The sequence below is a fragment of the Schistocerca gregaria genome, chromosome X (assembly GCF_023897955.1).
Source record: "Schistocerca gregaria isolate iqSchGreg1 chromosome X, iqSchGreg1.2, whole genome shotgun sequence".
NCBI classification, from domain to species: Eukaryota; Metazoa; Arthropoda; class Insecta; order Orthoptera; family Acrididae; genus Schistocerca; species Schistocerca gregaria.
Window position 1 is genome coordinate 686056912 of NC_064931.1, and position 17555 is coordinate 686074466.

General features: G+C 39.2%; 1 protein-coding gene across 1 annotated transcript in view; it reads right to left on the reverse strand.

Moving 5' to 3' along the window:
* Positions 1–3589: 3589 nt before the first annotated feature.
* LOC126299514 (collagen alpha-1(XI) chain-like) overlaps positions 3590–17555 on the reverse strand; it is a 497414-nt gene continuing 483448 nt past the window's right edge. The window contains exon 29 of the mRNA XM_049991477.1: positions 3590–5045. Within this exon, the coding sequence (XP_049847434.1) occupies positions 4902–5045 (144 nt within the window). The 3' untranslated portion in view covers positions 3590–4901. The remainder of the gene's footprint in view (positions 5046–17555) is intronic.

The window sequence follows — 17555 nt, forward strand, 5'->3', positions numbered from 1 at the left end:
CTGCATACTAAATGTTGTTGCGTCAACATCACAGTTCTCTGACAGTTATGAAATAAGATTGAACTGAACTTATTATGTCTGCCAGAGAGTTGAGCTAACTCTAAAGTTATTGGTTTTCAGCCAAGTGAGCTCATTGAAAGATGTGATGTTTCTATGAGCTTGCTGGCTATAAACAAAAGACCTATTTGTTAGTGGTCCTCCCAAAGCCCACACAGTCAGGTATACTTGAAATATTTATTTAAAGAAGTTAGTTGTGTTGAAATTTGTCAACTTAAGAAGACTCCTAGTATTTACACACACAATAATTGTGGTACAGCTTGTATCATGTTGTTGTTATTGTTGTTGTTGTTGTTGTTGTTGTTGTTGTCTTCAGTCCTGAGACTGGTTTGATGCAGCTCTCCATGCTACTCTATCCTGTGCAAGCTTCTTCATCTCCCAGTATCTACTGCAACCTACATCCTTCTGAATCTGCTTAGTGTATTCACCTCTTGGTCTCTCTCTACGATTTTTACCCTCCACGCTGCCCTCCAATGCTAAATTTGTGATCCCTTGATGCCTCAAAACATGTCCTACCAACCGATCCCTTCTTCTAGTCAAGTTGGGCCACAAACTTCTCTTCTCCCCAATCCTATTCAATACCTCCTCATTAGTTACGTGATCTATCCACCTTATCTTCAGCATTCTTCTGTAGCACCACATTTCAAAAGCTTCTATTCTCTTCTTGTCCAAACTAGTTATCGTCCATGTTTCACTTCCATACAAATACTTTCAGAAACGACTTCCTGACACTTAAATCTATACTCGATGTTAACAAATTTCTCTCCTTCAGAAACGTTTTCCTTGCCATTGCCAGTCTACATTTTATATCCTCTCTACTTCGACCATCATCAGTTATTTTACTCCCTAAATAGCAAAACTCCTTTACTACTTTAAGTGTCTCATTTCCTAATCTAATTCCCTCAGCATCACCCGATTTAATTTGACTACATTTCATTATCCTTGTTTTGCTTTTGTTGATGTTCATCTTATATCCTCCTTTCAAGACACTGTCCGTTCCGTTCAACTGCTCTTCCAAGTCCTTTGCCATCTCTGACAGAATTACAATGTCATCGGCGAACCTCAAAGTTTTTACTTCTTCTCCATGATTTTTAATACCTACTCCAAATTTTTCTTTTGTTTCCTTTACTGCTTGCTCAATATACAGATTGAATAACATAGGGGAGAGGCTACAACCCTGTCTCACTCCTTTCCCAACCACTGCTTCCCTTTCTTGCCCCTCGACTCTAATGGTTTCTGTACAAATTGTAAATAGCCTTTCGCTCCCTGTATTTTACCCCTGCCACCTTCAGAAATTGAAAGAGAGTATTCCAGTCAACATTGTCAAAAGCTTTCTCTAAGTCTACAAATGCTAGAAACGTAGGTTTGCCTTTTCTTAATCTTTCTTCTAAGATAAGTCGTAAGGTCAGTATTGCCTCACGTGTTCCAACATTTCTACGGAATCCAAACTGATCCTCCCCGAGGTCCACATCTACCAGTTTTTCCATTCGTCTGTAAAGAATTCGTGTTAGTATTTTGCAGCTGTGACTTATTAAACTGATAGTTCGGTAATTTTCACATCTGTCAAAACCTGCTTTCTTTGGGATTGGAATTATTGTATTCTTCTTGAAGTCTGAGGGTATTTCGCCTGTCTCATACATCTTGCTCACCAGCTGGTAGAGTATTCGTGACTGGCTCTCCCAAGGCCGTCAGTACTTCTAATGGAATGTTGTCTACTCTGGGGGCCTTGTTTCGACTCAGGTCTTTCAGTGCTCTGTCAAACTCTTCACGCAGTATCGTATCTCCCATTTCATCTTCATCTATTTCCTCTTCCATTTCCATAATATTCTCCTCAAGTACATTGCCCTTGTATAAACCTTCTATAAACCCCTTCCACCTTTCTGCCTTCCCTTCTTTGCTTAGAACTGGGTTTCCATTTGAGTTCTTGATATTCATACATGTGGTTCTCTTCTCTCCAAAGGTCTCTTCAATTTTCCTGTAGGCAGTATCTATCTTACCCCTAGTGAGATAAGCTTCTACATCCTTACATTTGTGCTTTAGCCATCCCTGCTTAGCCATTTTGCACTTCCTGTCGATCTCATTTTTGAGACGTTTGTATTCCTTTTTGCCTTCTTCATTTACTGCGTTTTTATACTTTCTCCTTTCATCAATTAAATTCAATATTTCTTCTGTTACCCAAGGATTTCTTGCAGCCCTCATCTTTTTACCTACTTTATCCTCTGCTGCCTTCACTACTTCATCCCTCAGAGCTACCCATTCTTCTTCTACTGTGTTTCTTTCCCCCTTTCATGTCAATTGTTCCCTTATGCTCTCCTTGAAACTCTGTACAACCTCTGGTTCTTTCATCTTAGCCAGATCACATGTCCTTAAATTGCCACCTTTTTGCAGTTTCTTCTGTTTTAACCTACAGGTCATAACCAATAGATTGTGGTCAGAGTCCACACCTGCCCCTGGAAATGTCCTACAATTTAAAACCTGATTCCTAAATCTCTGTCTTACCATTATATAATCTATCTGATACCTTTTAGTATCTCCAGGATTCTTCCATGTATACAACCTTCTTTTATGATTCTTGAACCAAGTGTTAGCTATGATTAAGTTATGCTCTGTGCAAAATTCTACCAGACGGCTTCCTCTTTCATTTCTTAGCCCCAATCCATAATCACCTACTATGTTTCCTTCTCTCCCTTTTCCTACTGACGAATTCCAGTCACCCATTACTATTAAATTTTCGTCTCCCTTCACTACCTGAATAATTTCTTTTATCTCATCATACATTTCATCAATTTCTTCATCATCTGCAGAGCTAGTTGGCATATAAACTTGTACTACTGTAGTAGGCATAGGCTTTGTGTCTATCTTGGCCACAGTAATGCGTTCACTATGCTGTTTGTAGTAGCTTACCCACACTCCTATTTTTTTTATTCATTATTAAACCTACTGCATTACCCCTATTTGATTTTGTATTTATAACCCTGTATTCACCTGACCAAAAGTCTTGTTCCTCCTGCCACCGAACTTCACTAATTACCACTATATCTAACTTTAACCTATCCATTTCCCTTTTTAAATTTTCTAACCTACCTGCCCGATTAAGGGATCTGACATTCTACGCTCCGATCCGTAGAATGCTAGTTTTCTTTCTCCTGATAACGACGTCCTCCTGAGTAGTCCCCGCCCGGAGATCCAAATGGGGGACTATTTTACCTCCGGAATATTTTACCCAAGAGGACACCATCAAAGTTCAAATTATGCATAGAATTGCTTGTACATGTAGAGGAGCACTATTCCTACTCTGAGTTGTTTGTTATTTGTATATTTCATTTTATTGTTACAACATAACAAAAACTGCAAGTATAGATCATTTCACCATATCCAACATACAGATGTTGTTCGGGAGATGAACTTGGCAATATACGTTCAAACATTTTAGTCAGTTGTCATTCATGAGAACTGCTGTCTGCAGCTACATTTCTATGTCTGTACAAAATGTGTGTCTTTACAAAGGGTAATTATTCCACTTATTTCCTAATATGTTTTATAATTAATTTTTATTTACAAAAAGAAAAAAATCAAAAACATATACATTTGTCTATGAGTTACAATCTTAAAACTAATAAAAATACAAATAGTTTGAACAAAATGGCAGTGCATTTGAAGTAATCCAGTGATCGTTATTACATATAACTGGAATAAAAGTTTTCTACTAGTCAGTAAAATGGGAGAAACTTGTCTTTTCCACCTATGATGTAATTGCATTAGTGGCTGCAGTGTCCATTCAGTTTTTAAATAACTCCAATTATAGGGATAATATTACCAATCTGTTGTTACATAATGTGGCTTTAGTACAATATGTCTTAACAGACTATAACTTTCTACGCATAATATGATGTTTCATAATCATATCATTATGAACATAAAAATTTCATCAGGTGTATATTGTATTATAATATTATGCATTATATTCACAATGCGTCAAGATGCAGAAGTCTAGAAATGTCACATCCTTAAAAAAGATTACAAAGAATTTTCATGATATATCTACAGAAAACCTCACTGAGGCATATTCACTGTGTACCTTCTGGGTATCTGCATATTGACAGCTTTATCAGTGCTATTCCTCATGTGGAAATTTAACAAATATTAAAAATTGTATTGTGGATACATATTTAATATTATCATTATTTAACTAAAACATGGTGATGAGAATTTAAAGTATTACTTCCAGGCCTCATGTTCAGCATCACTTTGTGACGAGAACACCAAATTGGACAATTCTGACACTGACTTGGGATGTAGTACTTGATGCAAGTTATGATATACGAGTCATAATGAATGTGAGCATTATAACTTTACTCTCCCTTAACTCTACATTGTGATCACACAAATGACAATTTGAGTAGTAAATACTGTATCTAAGCAGCAAAATTGCATTTGAAGTATGACTTATGGAATGCAACAATGAGTTTAAACATTACAAACACACACTCTGAGCTGCATTGAATACGCTTCAAAAATTTCTCAAGGTAATTCAGTTCTAAGTCTAATATCAATAAATAACTTAAATATTAAATATAATGATTTAGTTTTTGGTGCTTCTTTAAAATATATCACCCATTTACTCATTTCTTATAGTTTACTTTTTAATTCAGGCACACTTTCATCTGTTTCAATATTGTAATCTGTTTTTAATGTAATATAAACATCACAATATAATTTCTATTGCATCTGATAAGTTTCACATCACACAAGCAATACAGTTGATCACTACATTTAAATTTATTTCAACATTCATTCAGATATTATGTTCAGTCAATTATCTCCGGAATACACCTCTGATCACATCATATGAAGCATACTGGGCCCACCTCGAAGCCAAATGCTTGATGTGGTAGACCATAGTCCACAGGATAGAAATCTATTATGGGAACATTCTCAAGTTTTTTAGTTCTTACTTCAAATACAGTCTCACTTTTGCTTTTCCGTGTCTGAAAATAGATAGAATTGTGCATGTTATAACTGTCATTACAGTATTGTGGAGAGTTGTGCATTTAAAAGAAAAGTGCTATAATTTCTGCTCTATGTGCAACATTCAGGTATCAGTAATGTAATATGTGTAATTTGGAACATGAAGGAACCCACTGCAGAAAGATGTGGGTGATTAAAATGAACTTACATTACACTCTACACAGCTACTGATAAGTACACCACCCAGTTTCAACATCTACAAAGATAGTGAAACAACCCTTTTCTTTGACCGTGATACATTTTTGGTCTCAAATGCATCTACGCAGTAAAGGGAAAACTTTATACAAATGATGAAAAAACTACTTATTGGAGCCTCTTTTTTTAGATTTGTTAATACCTTGCATTATACTGAGTGCAGCAGAAATAAGTTTAACATTTTGTAGTGCAATAAGAATATAAATAAACAAAAATTGTTTTATTTATTTAAAAAGCAATAATAATAATAACAATAATAATAACAGTTAAATTAAAATAATAATAATAATAATAATAATAATAATAATAATTTCATGTGCTCAACAGCCTGTTGCAAGTCTTTCAATTGGCTGCCACTTCAGCAACTGTGTGCCCCTAACCTTCCCATTTATCCCACCAGTCAAAGGGGACCTACATTTTAATACGGAATCCAAACCACATGTTATATCTCTGGAACCCTCACATCACAGAGATGCAGTCTAGGTTGAAGGCAAACTGAAAAACTAGACGGTTGAACTGGGATTTGGACCTGCAACCTTTCGGTATCTGCTAGACTACGAGGCCCAACAAAAAAGCACAAAAGCACTTGAGATGAGATTACTTGAGTCAATTCAAGTGACAACCATTATGTATATCCCTGATTAAGCCATTCATACAAGGTGTCCACAGTTTTGGGGACGATTATGGAATGGGGACAGCATCATGTCATATTGACTCTTATAATGGTTCAGTTATTTTCAGGATATTGTGTATAAATCTAAAGTGTCGAGAGAGAGAGAGAGAGAGAGAGAGAGAGAGAGAGAGAGAGAGAGAGAGAGAGAGAGGGGGGGGGGTTGGGGGGGAGGGATAAATAGGTGACCTTGTACGAATGGGCAGGCTAGCTATACAGCTGCAGAAAGCTATCTCATGAACATGTAACTTAAAATCGAGAACAGGTTATGATTCACATTTGAATCAAGAGCAACTGCCAACAAGAACTACTTAGAAGTATAGAAAGATATCCTCAATGTAGTGAATCAGCTTGAAACACTTAAGGAAGGCAACACTTCCAGTCCAGATTGTATACCAGTCAGTGTGTGCTGATACAATAGCTCCATAGTTAGCAGTCATATACAACTGTTTCCCCACAGAAATATTCGAGCCTAAAGAGTGGAAAGTAGCACTAGTCACACCAATACCCAAGAAAGGGAATAGGAGTAATCTGCTGAATTACAGACTCTATTCAGTTATGTCAATTCACAGTAGGATTTTGGAATACATATTGTGTTCAAGCATTATGAATCACTTTCAAGAAATAGCCAACACACATTCAGAAAACATTATTCTTGTGAAACACAACTAGCTCTTTATTCGCAGGAAGTAATGGGTGCTGTAGACTGGGGACATCAAATTGATATTTTTAGATTTTCAGAGGTCTTTTAATACCATTACTACCAAGTGACTTCTAACTAAATTGCATGCCTATGGAGTATCATCTCAGTTGTGTGTGACTGGATTCATGCTTTCCTGTTAGAAAGGTCACAGTTAATAATAAATGAGGGAAAGTCAACAAGTAAAACAGAAGTAGTATTTGGCATTCCCCAAGGAAATTTTTGAGTCTTTCTGTTGTTCCCGATCTACATAAACAACTGAGGTTACAATTTGAGTAGCCCTCTTAGACTGATTGCAGATGATGCTGCCGCCATGTACCAAACTTCATGTAAAGACATCATATGATCAAACTGATTTGCAAAATGATTTAGGAAGACATATGAAAGATGCAAAAAGTGGCAATAACCTCTAAATAATGAAACAACGGAAGTCTTCCACATGAGCACTACAAAAAATTCACTAAATTTTAGTTACATGATAAATCATACAAATCTAAAGGCTGTAAACTCAACCAAATTCTCTGGGATTAAAAATTACAAATAAATGAAATTGGAATGAGCATACAGATAATGTTGCTGGGGCATGCAACTTCCTCAACCACCGCCATGGATTCCGGCCTGCACCACCTAGTTCAGAACTTGGCTGCATGGTTGGCAACATTTAGCACATATGTTGACCAGCTGGCACACTTATGGAAAGAGGGCAGCAGGTGCTGTATGGTCTTTTTGAAAGGATTTACATGACGTTCGGCCTTTCGAATGGTGTCTGGATGGTGTTTGCCTATGCTTACTGTGGTGTTTTGCACATCTCGACAATATCTTGTTCTATTCAAAGTCACCAAAATTTCACTGTCACCACATAATAACCATCTTTTGGTCCCTGAGTGAGGCCAGCATCATCATTAACTCCTCAAAAAGTATACTTGGGGTCACTGAAATTGAGATTCTAGGGCATTTAATCAACTCTAGTGAATCCACACCCTTACTGGAAAAAGGCACAGGCGATCTTGAACACGCCGCACTGAAAGATCCACAAAGACTCACAGTACTACCTTGGAATGACAAATTTTTATCAGCACCAACTGCCCAATGATGCCACAGTACTGGAAACCTTGACCGTGGCTCTACACAGATCCACCTTGAAGGGAAGAACTCCCATGGAATCGGCAGAGAAAAACTTTACTGAGTCCAAATGGAGCCTCTCAGAAATGACGCTGTTTGCTTACCCTATGTATAATGGTGAAATGACCATGGGCATGGATGCTAGTTTGACAGCCATAGGTGCAGGGCTTCAACAATGTGTCAGTGGTAGCTGCCAGCCACTTGATTTCTTCTCATGTAACTTATCAGAGTCATAGCACACTGGAAGTGCATATGATCATGAGTTGCTTGCATTGTTCAAGGCAATAAAATACTTCTGCCTGTCTCAAGAAGCCTGTCCATTTATGATTTTCACCAACCACAAGCCTGTAACTCACGTGTTTTGGAACAACAGTACCAAGTGTTTGCCACACCAATTCCGGCAGCTGGAGTATATGTCACAGTTCTCCATGGACATCTGCCATATTTCCAGAATTGACAATATCATTGTTGACTGCTTGTCCCATGCTTGTGTCATTCTCTCTCCTCCTGTGAACTTTGAGGACATTACCCAAGAACAGGTGACTGACAAACAACTGGACAGCTTCTGCCACAACACCTCAAGTGGCCCACAACTCAAGCTAGTGCCCATTCCCAGCTCTGCCTGCAAGACTTGGTGGGACATCTCAACAGGCACTCACTGCCTGTTTCTCCTGGAGAAATTCTGACACAGTGCTTTTGATTGTGTCCACGGACTTTCTTACCCTGGCATCAACAGCATTGTGTCACTTGTAGCCTTGTGTCACTTGTGGACTTGTGTTACTTGTGGCCTTGTGTCACTTGTGGCCCTTTGTTTCATCTGGGCAGGACAAATGAAAGACTGCTGTTGATGGGCACACACCTGCACTGCACGCCGGCATGTCAAAGTTGGGAGGAACACCTACCCTCCCTTCAGCAACTTTCCTGACAGCAAACTCCATTCCACACACATGCATCTGAACATCACGAGTCCGCTGCCTCTCTTGTAAGGCAAGCGTTATCTGCTGACAATGGTGGACCACTTCACACACTCGCTGAAAGCTATGGCCATAGTAGACATCACCACTGAGATCGTTGCCACTGCCTCTGTCGAAACCTGGGTGGCATGCTTCAGCTGCCCAGTCATGTCACAATGGATCGTGACTGCCAGTTTGCCTGTGCACTGTTAATACACATGATTGTGTGGCATGCAGTTACACATAACTACTAGCTACCACCTGAGGTCTAATGGCATGGTCGAGTGGCTCCATCGAACACTGAAAGCCTCCGAAACTTGCCTTGCCACCACCTGGGCAGAAGCTCTCCTACTGTTACTGCTCCCCCTCGAGTAACACAAAAGTAGAGATTGACATTTCTCCTGCCGACCTTGTTTACGGACAATCCGTCATCATTCCTGGTGATTTTGTGGAGGAGGTACCCCATGATGCATTGGCTCCTCTAGCAGAACGTCTCTGCAACCACATGGCCCACCTCCAACTGCATGCACCACCGTAGTATTTGTACATGCCAGTGTACAGTGTTGTACACATGTCATGCTGCGTACCAACATGGTACAGTCATCACTTTGGCCACCCTACCACATCACATCAGCATCCATAGCAAAAGAGAACTCGACACTGAGTGCAACGGCAAGCAGATTGAGGTGTCACTCAATCAAGTCAAGCCGGCTTATGTCTTGACTGCTCCTGCTGCCATTCAATTCTTTGACCCAGTGGAAGATTTGTCAATGGACGACACTTTCTCCACCATCAGCCTGTCACGAGCCTGCACCCGTGTCTGCACAGGACACACACATGGTGCGATCTGTCATTGCTGTGCCACATGTTGCTCAGTCCCACACAAACTTCTGCAGCCAGCCACCACAGTCACTCAGGCTGTGCACTACAGGTGCCTGGGCCAGCCCCAGCACTGCTCCCAGCAGACTGTGTCACACTGTATGCTGCCACATCCATTGCAAATGCCCGCGCTGTATTGTAACAACAGTCCAGCCCAGAGTGCTGTAGACACCCTGTCTCCTTGTCTCCTGTAGGACATGTTGTGAGCACATCTTATCTGGTTGAGGCCTGGCCATCACCTCCCGTGTACCTGGCTGCTTGTCCGTTGTAGCTCCAGAATTCATGTTTATGCCCATACACCTCTGCAGCTTCAGGCATTGAGACCAGATTCATTTATGTAAAACATGGACCACATGGGTTGAGCTTAAGGGGAGGTCCCCAGTAACATATACAAAAGTCTCTTTGGTGCTTTCTGTTCATTTTCACTTTAGCTTCATCACATCCACAAAATACAGAATGCCCCATGGTCATGAAGGAAGTGTGTTTCCTTCTGGAGATGCCGGAGGTTCGAATCCTGCCTCGGGCATGGATGTGTGTGATGTCCTTAGGTTAGTTAGGTTTAAGTAGTTCTAAGTTCTAGGGGACTGATGACCACAGATGTTAAGTCCCATAGTGCTCAAAGCCATTTGAACCATTTTTTTCCCTTCTGGAGACATGTTAGACATTCTCCTGCAGTCACGTGATTGGCCAGTGAACTCATCACTGTAGATTGTTTACGCTCCAGGACAATGTTTGCTGGCTGCTGTGGCCAAGCAATTCTAGGCGCTTCAGTCCAGAATTGAGCTGCTGCTACGGTTGCAGGTTCGAATCCTGCCTTGGGCCTGGATGTGTGTGATGTCCTTAGGTTAGTTAGGTTTAAGTAGTTCTAAGTCTAGGGGACTGATGACCTCAGATGTTAAGCTCCATAGTGCTTAGAGCCATTTTTGACAATGTTTGAGTGGAACTATTGTGTAAAGATGTTACTGCGACTGGCAGTTCAGAGACATTGCAATCAGACTTTGTTTTGTCACCTGTTCATTTACCCTTTTGTGTAGAATAAATACATTTATGGCAAACTAATACTTTATCAATACCTGTGACAACACCATTACCATAGCCTATGTCCTGAACATAGTGTGCGGGTGTGATAGTAAGGTCAACTCACTGTATGACTGACATGTAAGTGGCAATACCAACATGTTCCTGCTTTATATTCAGTTTCTGAACAGGATACTTCAGGTAAACATCCTGTTTGCAATGGCGCTGGTATGTGTGGACTATGAGGAACAGAACTTAAAGCCAGCAGCAGATTTGAATGGATGGTATTCTTTTTATTCTTTACTTTGCAACCATTAACACTGATTGAATTAAAGTAACAATCATCATTATGATCTTTGGTTCTCGCCAGACCATGAGAGCACCAAATCTGGAAGCATGTTGTTCACCTTTTGACCATTGTCTCTGTCCTTCAACACACATGTAGCAAACTTAATGGGGTCCCAAAGTTTTGTCTTGATATCATAATTTCACACTGAAATATGTGTGAGACATTTTCTGCATAAATGATGTCAGCGTTTTGTTTTAAGCAAAAATTAATCTGCAGATTTTTTACAGTCTCTTGATGCAAATTTACAACCTGTATGTTTGACTTTTAGCATACATCTGCCAACACAAACACTTTTGATCGCAGAGGATACGTATGAACAGTTGTGAAACACTGACAGTTGAGATTGTGACGTTACTTCCCCTCTTGTTTTGCCATCTGCCTCCTTAAAATTCATTTTTTTTTACTTTTAACTAATTCCCATTAACATACGGGAGTATAATCTGCATTTTCATAAAAGAGAAAGGTTGGTTCTCAGTTTTAAAGAATATAACACCAGGTCTAATTTTGTGCTTAGTTTTACATATCTATTTGATTTTCTAATTTATTTTGACTATTCTTAGTTAGTACTTTTGTTATAGGGTGAAATCAGTAATTGTTTTGTAACTTAAATTGTATTGTTGACTTATAAACATTAACATTTGGAGGAACAGCTAATAGTATTCTTAAAGGTCTTTTTGGCTCTATTCAAAAAAAGTTAGAAAAGCCAGTCCCTAATTATTTCCAGAGTAATTAACAGCTTTGTCAAAAGTATTGTTTGCATAATGATATCTGTTAATTTCATCATTTAAACAAATAATTTGGCCTAACTCTTGTAGTAGAAGAAACTGTTAAAAAGATGCAATTTTTCAATGTATTAATTTAATTTAATGAGTTCACTTTTAATTGTAATTTACATAAATTAAACATGAAACAATGTGTAGTTTCAGTGCATATTATTGTGCAGATACGTAAGTGCCCAATTCTTGGTCCCAAGACAGTCAGTCCATAACCGAGTTTCAGATGTGGAACCAACATTGGTTAGATCAACACCAATGCATCAACTTAACTGTGAAATAAAAGTTACACCAATAGGCTGTGTGTTAAAGCAATGACAGTATCTGTTCAATTTATGTGAAAGACTGTGAAATATGTGGTAAGGTTTTTACTGCTCGTAGATGTCCAGCAGTAAACTATTGTAGCAGTATGTGGATGTTTGCCTGGAACCTATTAATGAGACTTATCAAAAGTTAAACAATAGTGCACTGGCCATATAACTGTGTATTATTGGTGGGATGTGAACAGTGGAAGTAAAGAACTGTGAAACGCAAATGTGCACCTGTCAGCTACAACATTTAAAGTAGTCAGTTTTCATCTTCCACCCCCCATTTTTCATCCAGTGTAGCAACGCAGTGCATCACCATTAAGGACAACCAACAACGAAATCAAACAGGAGAATGCCCCAAGATGTACAAGACATTTAATAACGAAAGTGCTGCCATCTGCTGGTTTATGATGTCAAAGATTCGTTTTCAACATAAACTGACTGATGACAGCGTTTCCTATGTATTGAAATGTGAAATGTGTCAGTACATCTTATATTTGTGATTTTTTGTTGATACATAACACATTTTGACAAACTGTGATACGAAAAAAAAAAAGGACCTCAGGTCATTTTTAGATTCAGTAGACAAACATACATGGTGACAATTATTGATCTATATGAAGTAAAATAGTCATTAGGACATTCAAACTGCACGATTGGCCATTGAGCATGATGGGAATTAGTATGGTTCGGTTTGGTGATGAAGCCCATTTTCATTTTGATGGGTTCATCAATAAACAAATCTGGTGCATTTGGAGGACTGAGAATCCCGATTTCATGATTGAGAAGTCTCTCCAATGGATGATTGTGTGGTGTGCAATGTCCAGACACAGAATAATCGGTGCAATATTCCTTGATGGCGCCATGACTACTGAACAGTATGTGAAGGGTCTGGAAGATGATTTAATCCCAATTATCCAAGGTGACCCTGATTTCAACAAGATGTGGTCCAGGCAAGATGGATCTCAACTGCATCGAAGCAGAAGAGTGTTTGTTATCCTGGAGGAACACTTTGAGGACTTCTGGCTCTGGGGTACCCAGAGGCAAATGGCACAGGCCTTGATTAGCTGCCATATTCTCCAGATCTGAACACATGTGACACCTTTTTGTGGGGCTATATTAAAGACAAGATGTACAGCAATAACCCCAAAACCATTGCTGCACTGGAAACAGCCAATTAGATGGTCATTGATAGCATCGATGTTCTGAACTTCAACAGGTCTTGCAGAATTTTGCTATTTGTCTACACTACAATATCGCCAATGGTGCCATTCATATCAAACATGTCATAACCTAAATCTGAATATCTGTAGTGACATTTACATGTTGAATAAAGTGTGTGCACACAGTAATTTGTAACTAATTTACGTTTTTTTTCTTCATATAGTTCAATAATTGTTACCCTGTACATAGGCTTCCATCATCAAAATCTGAAAAACATGACATAACCAAAAAAATGCATGCCTGTGCTGTCATCATAGCTGTAATTGTCCCCAATTTTGGCCATCAAGGTTATGATATTGTGTAGTTGCAAACATAATTGTGAGCAAGGTAGGCTGTAAACCATAATCTCGCAAAGTGACAGTAATGAAATTTCTAGTTGTTGTGATGAATGGCAGCCAGCTCTAAATGTAGAAAAATGTAAGTTAATACAGAGTAGTAGGAAAAAGAAGCACATAATGTTTGAATACAGTATTAGTAGTGTGCTGCTTGACACAGTCGCACTGATTAAATATCTAGGCACAAAACTGCAAAGCAATATGAAGTGGAGTGAGTGGCATGTAACAACTGTAGTAGGGAAGGGGAATGGTCGGCTTTGGCTTACTGGGAGAATTTTTGGAAAGTCTGGTTCATTTGTAAAGGAGACCATACATAGGACACTAGTGCAAACCATTCTTGAGTACAGTTCAAGTATGTGGGATCAGCACTAGGTCAGATTAAAGAGAGACATAGAAGCAATTCAGAGGCAGGCAGTTAGATTTGTTACCAGTAGATTTGAACAACACGCAAGTATTATGGAGATGTTTCAGAACTCAAATGGGAATCACTGGAGGGAAGGTGCATTCTTTTCAAGGAACACAACTGAGAACATTTAGAGAACTGGCATCTGAAGCCAACTCCCAAATGGTTCTACTGCTGCCAAGATACACTGCGCGTAAGGAGAGTGAAGATAAGGTATGAGAAATTAGGGCTCTAGGCAGTTGTTCTCCCTCACTCTGTTTTCGAATGGAACAGAAAAGGAAATGACTAGTAATGGTACAGGATACCCTCTGACACACACCATACAGTGGCTTGTGGAATATGTGGATGAGGATGTGGATGTGGATGTGGATGTGGACATGGACATGGATGTAGATATAGAATGGCCAGTTACATTAGTAAAGATTGAATCAAAAGTCCATTACTTGCAATGGTACAGCAGGTGCTGTAGTGAGAACAGCGTATGCAACAGTTACAAGAATTGTTAGCTGCTCCATAACCTGGCTTACACAGGAGTAACCCAGCTTGGTGTATTTCATCTTCATAAAATTTTCACTGGTTAAAGAGCAGAGGTGAAATGTCGGATGCCCAACCAGCCTGGTACAACATGTCCTATTGGACTTCTTGCATTTCACTTTTATTCTTCAACTTGAGCAAATTTTATAAAGATGAATATTTTACATGTTAGGCTGGGTCACTCCTATGCCAGCCAGGTTACAGAACAGCTGACAATTCCTGTAATTGTTGCATAAACTGTTATCACTATAATGCCTGCTGTACTATTGCAAATAATGGGCTTTTGATACAATTTTTACAAATGAAACTGGCCATTTGCCTTCCTTATTACTGTCAAATTGTGAGATTATCATTTATAACCTGGCTTGCTAAAGATAATGTCTGAAATTACATAATATCATAACCTTGTTGCTCCACAATACTTATACATGTAACTGCACAATTACAGTTAGTGAAGATAGTTTTTATGGTTTGGACAATCAGAAGATGGTTGTAGAAAGCAATAGAAATTAATTATTGTGCTTCAATTGTTTAACAAAAAACTGTGTTCTAGGAATTTTAAAAAAATTAAATTAACTCCCCATCACACACCTCTTGAATTTAGTGGTAAAATGGCTCAGTGGATAGTCTGTCAAAAACTGAACACAGATCAAGCACGAAACCAGAAAGAAGGTGTACTGAACTGTGAAAAAGAAGCAAAATAGAGACAGTGAACAGTTCATGCTCAACATTTGCAACATCAAGCAAATACCGAGAACCATAGTGTTGTGGTTATGTGGTCACGGTGTTGGACTACTATGCATTGATTATAGAATATGAGTCATGCGGTAAGAATATATTACCTTCACAAGTAAATGTGATGAATAGTGAGAGCAAGCAATGTGTCACATAGACCTCTCACAGAAATAAAGACAACAAATAAACAGGTGTGAACTATGTTACAACAAAGGAATTTCAGACTGAAAACTTCCAAAATGGAATGCAAAAGTCATAACTTGTGGTACTTGTGTAGACAAATAGGAGGTAACTACACGTGGAGGTTCCTTCTGTACACCTCACTTTTGCAAACAGATGTTAAACCATGACACAGACACAAATTTGAATACAGTGAACAGACACATCATGACTGTATAGACAGTACATAATTTTGAGGGGGAAGGGGAAGGAGAACGAGGGTGATTTGAAGACGGATCTTTCCCTTTGCAGTCCAACACTGTGACCACATAACCACAATGCCACTGCCTATACAACTGCACTCAGTGTTGCACATCTTGAGCTTAGGCTGCTCAATGTTTTGATTTTGCTTCTTTTTTCACTGTTCCTCCTGTTTTCATGCTTGATCTGTGTTCAGTTTTTGATGGGCTATCCACAGGGGCCATCTTACCACTAAATCTGAAGACAGTGTGATGGGGAGTTTCCCTTGTGAGAATGCTGCCCATATTGTCAGAAATTATTTGAAAACTGTTTCAAGAAATTGTTTGATTACAGTTTTTGATTTGTTTCAAACATTGGCTTGCTTTTGCAGTCTGTGCAGGTAATGAGACACACTAAATACACGTCAAAACATTTGCCATTTGAGAATAGCTTTTTCCTTATCACCTACCTTTCTTAGCAGAGTTTTCTCTGTAAAATTAAAATAGTTTAAACACTTGGTATACTTCTGTACACAATGTTTTGAATTTGTTTCTGTAAAATGAAATGAACCATTTCTCACAGCTGATGTGCTAAAGAACATGCTGAGTCTTTGCATGGACTGAAATAGCTGCAAATTATTGTTAATTATACACTGCTGTGCACAAAAACTGCAAAATCAGGAGGGATATCAAATAATGGAATTTTAATTGTTCTGTATTGTGGGAAGAATATATAATGAGATTTGCAGGTGATTGGTGGCATACTGGGTATGCAATTTAGTACACAGAGAAGACTTTTCAAGAAGATCAATGGCTCTAAGACAGCTGAGCATCTAGTCAAATTGATCTTGCATGACAGATATGGATACTTCATTCAGCAATTGAACCCAAATACATAAAAAATGTGAGAGCTGCTGTCCTAATTACTGGCAACAGGAACCAGAGGTGATTGTGTTATATAGCTAATGGCATCCCATACCGTGAAGCTAGATAATAATAATGGCGTGTGACGAAAGCCTCCCGTCGGATAGACCGCTTGCCTGGTGGAAGTTGTTCAATTTGACGCCACTTCGGCAACTTGCGTGTCGATGGGGATGAAATGATAATTAGGACAACACAATACCCAGTCCCTGAGTGGAGAAAATCTCCGATCCAGCCGGGAATCGAACCCGGGGCCTTAGGATTAACAGTCCGTCGAGTTGACCACTCAGCTACCGGGCGTGGACGTCAAGCTAGATGATGACCCCATATGGTGGTGATGAATGCAGTGTTCATTCTTCTTAGATCCTCCACAGAAGAATGAGTTTATCATGACACTGTATGGTGAACTGGTACTCATCTGAAAAGATGATGTGCTGCCACTCCTATGTCCAGTATTAGCATTGGCCAAACCGCTAATGGCACTCCTCTCTCTGTTGCTGCATCAGTGAAAGCCTCAATGAGGTCATTATCAAGGAACAAGGGAATTAAAATCATTGGCTTCCAGTGGGCACTTATTTATACCAGTGGGGCAAATCGAAAATTTGTGCTGGACTGGGATTCGAACCCAGGTCTTTTGCTTATTAGGCAGATGCACTGGTCCCTTTGCCACCAAGACACAGTGATCACCACAGCCAAACAGACTACTCTAGCACACCTCTCATCAGACCCAAAATGTCGACTTATACCACACTCTACTGATGTAGTGCTCCTGCTCCTTAGCCTCATTACTCATGCCATCTTGTTGATTCCCATAAGAGTTGAAGCTTGGTGTGCATCTGCACTCAAGGGATTATTGGCCATCTTCATCTTAATCATATATATGTGGTGTCTGACATGTCTGAAAGAACAAGCCTGATATATATGTATAGGGAGAACATTACTAAAACCGACAAA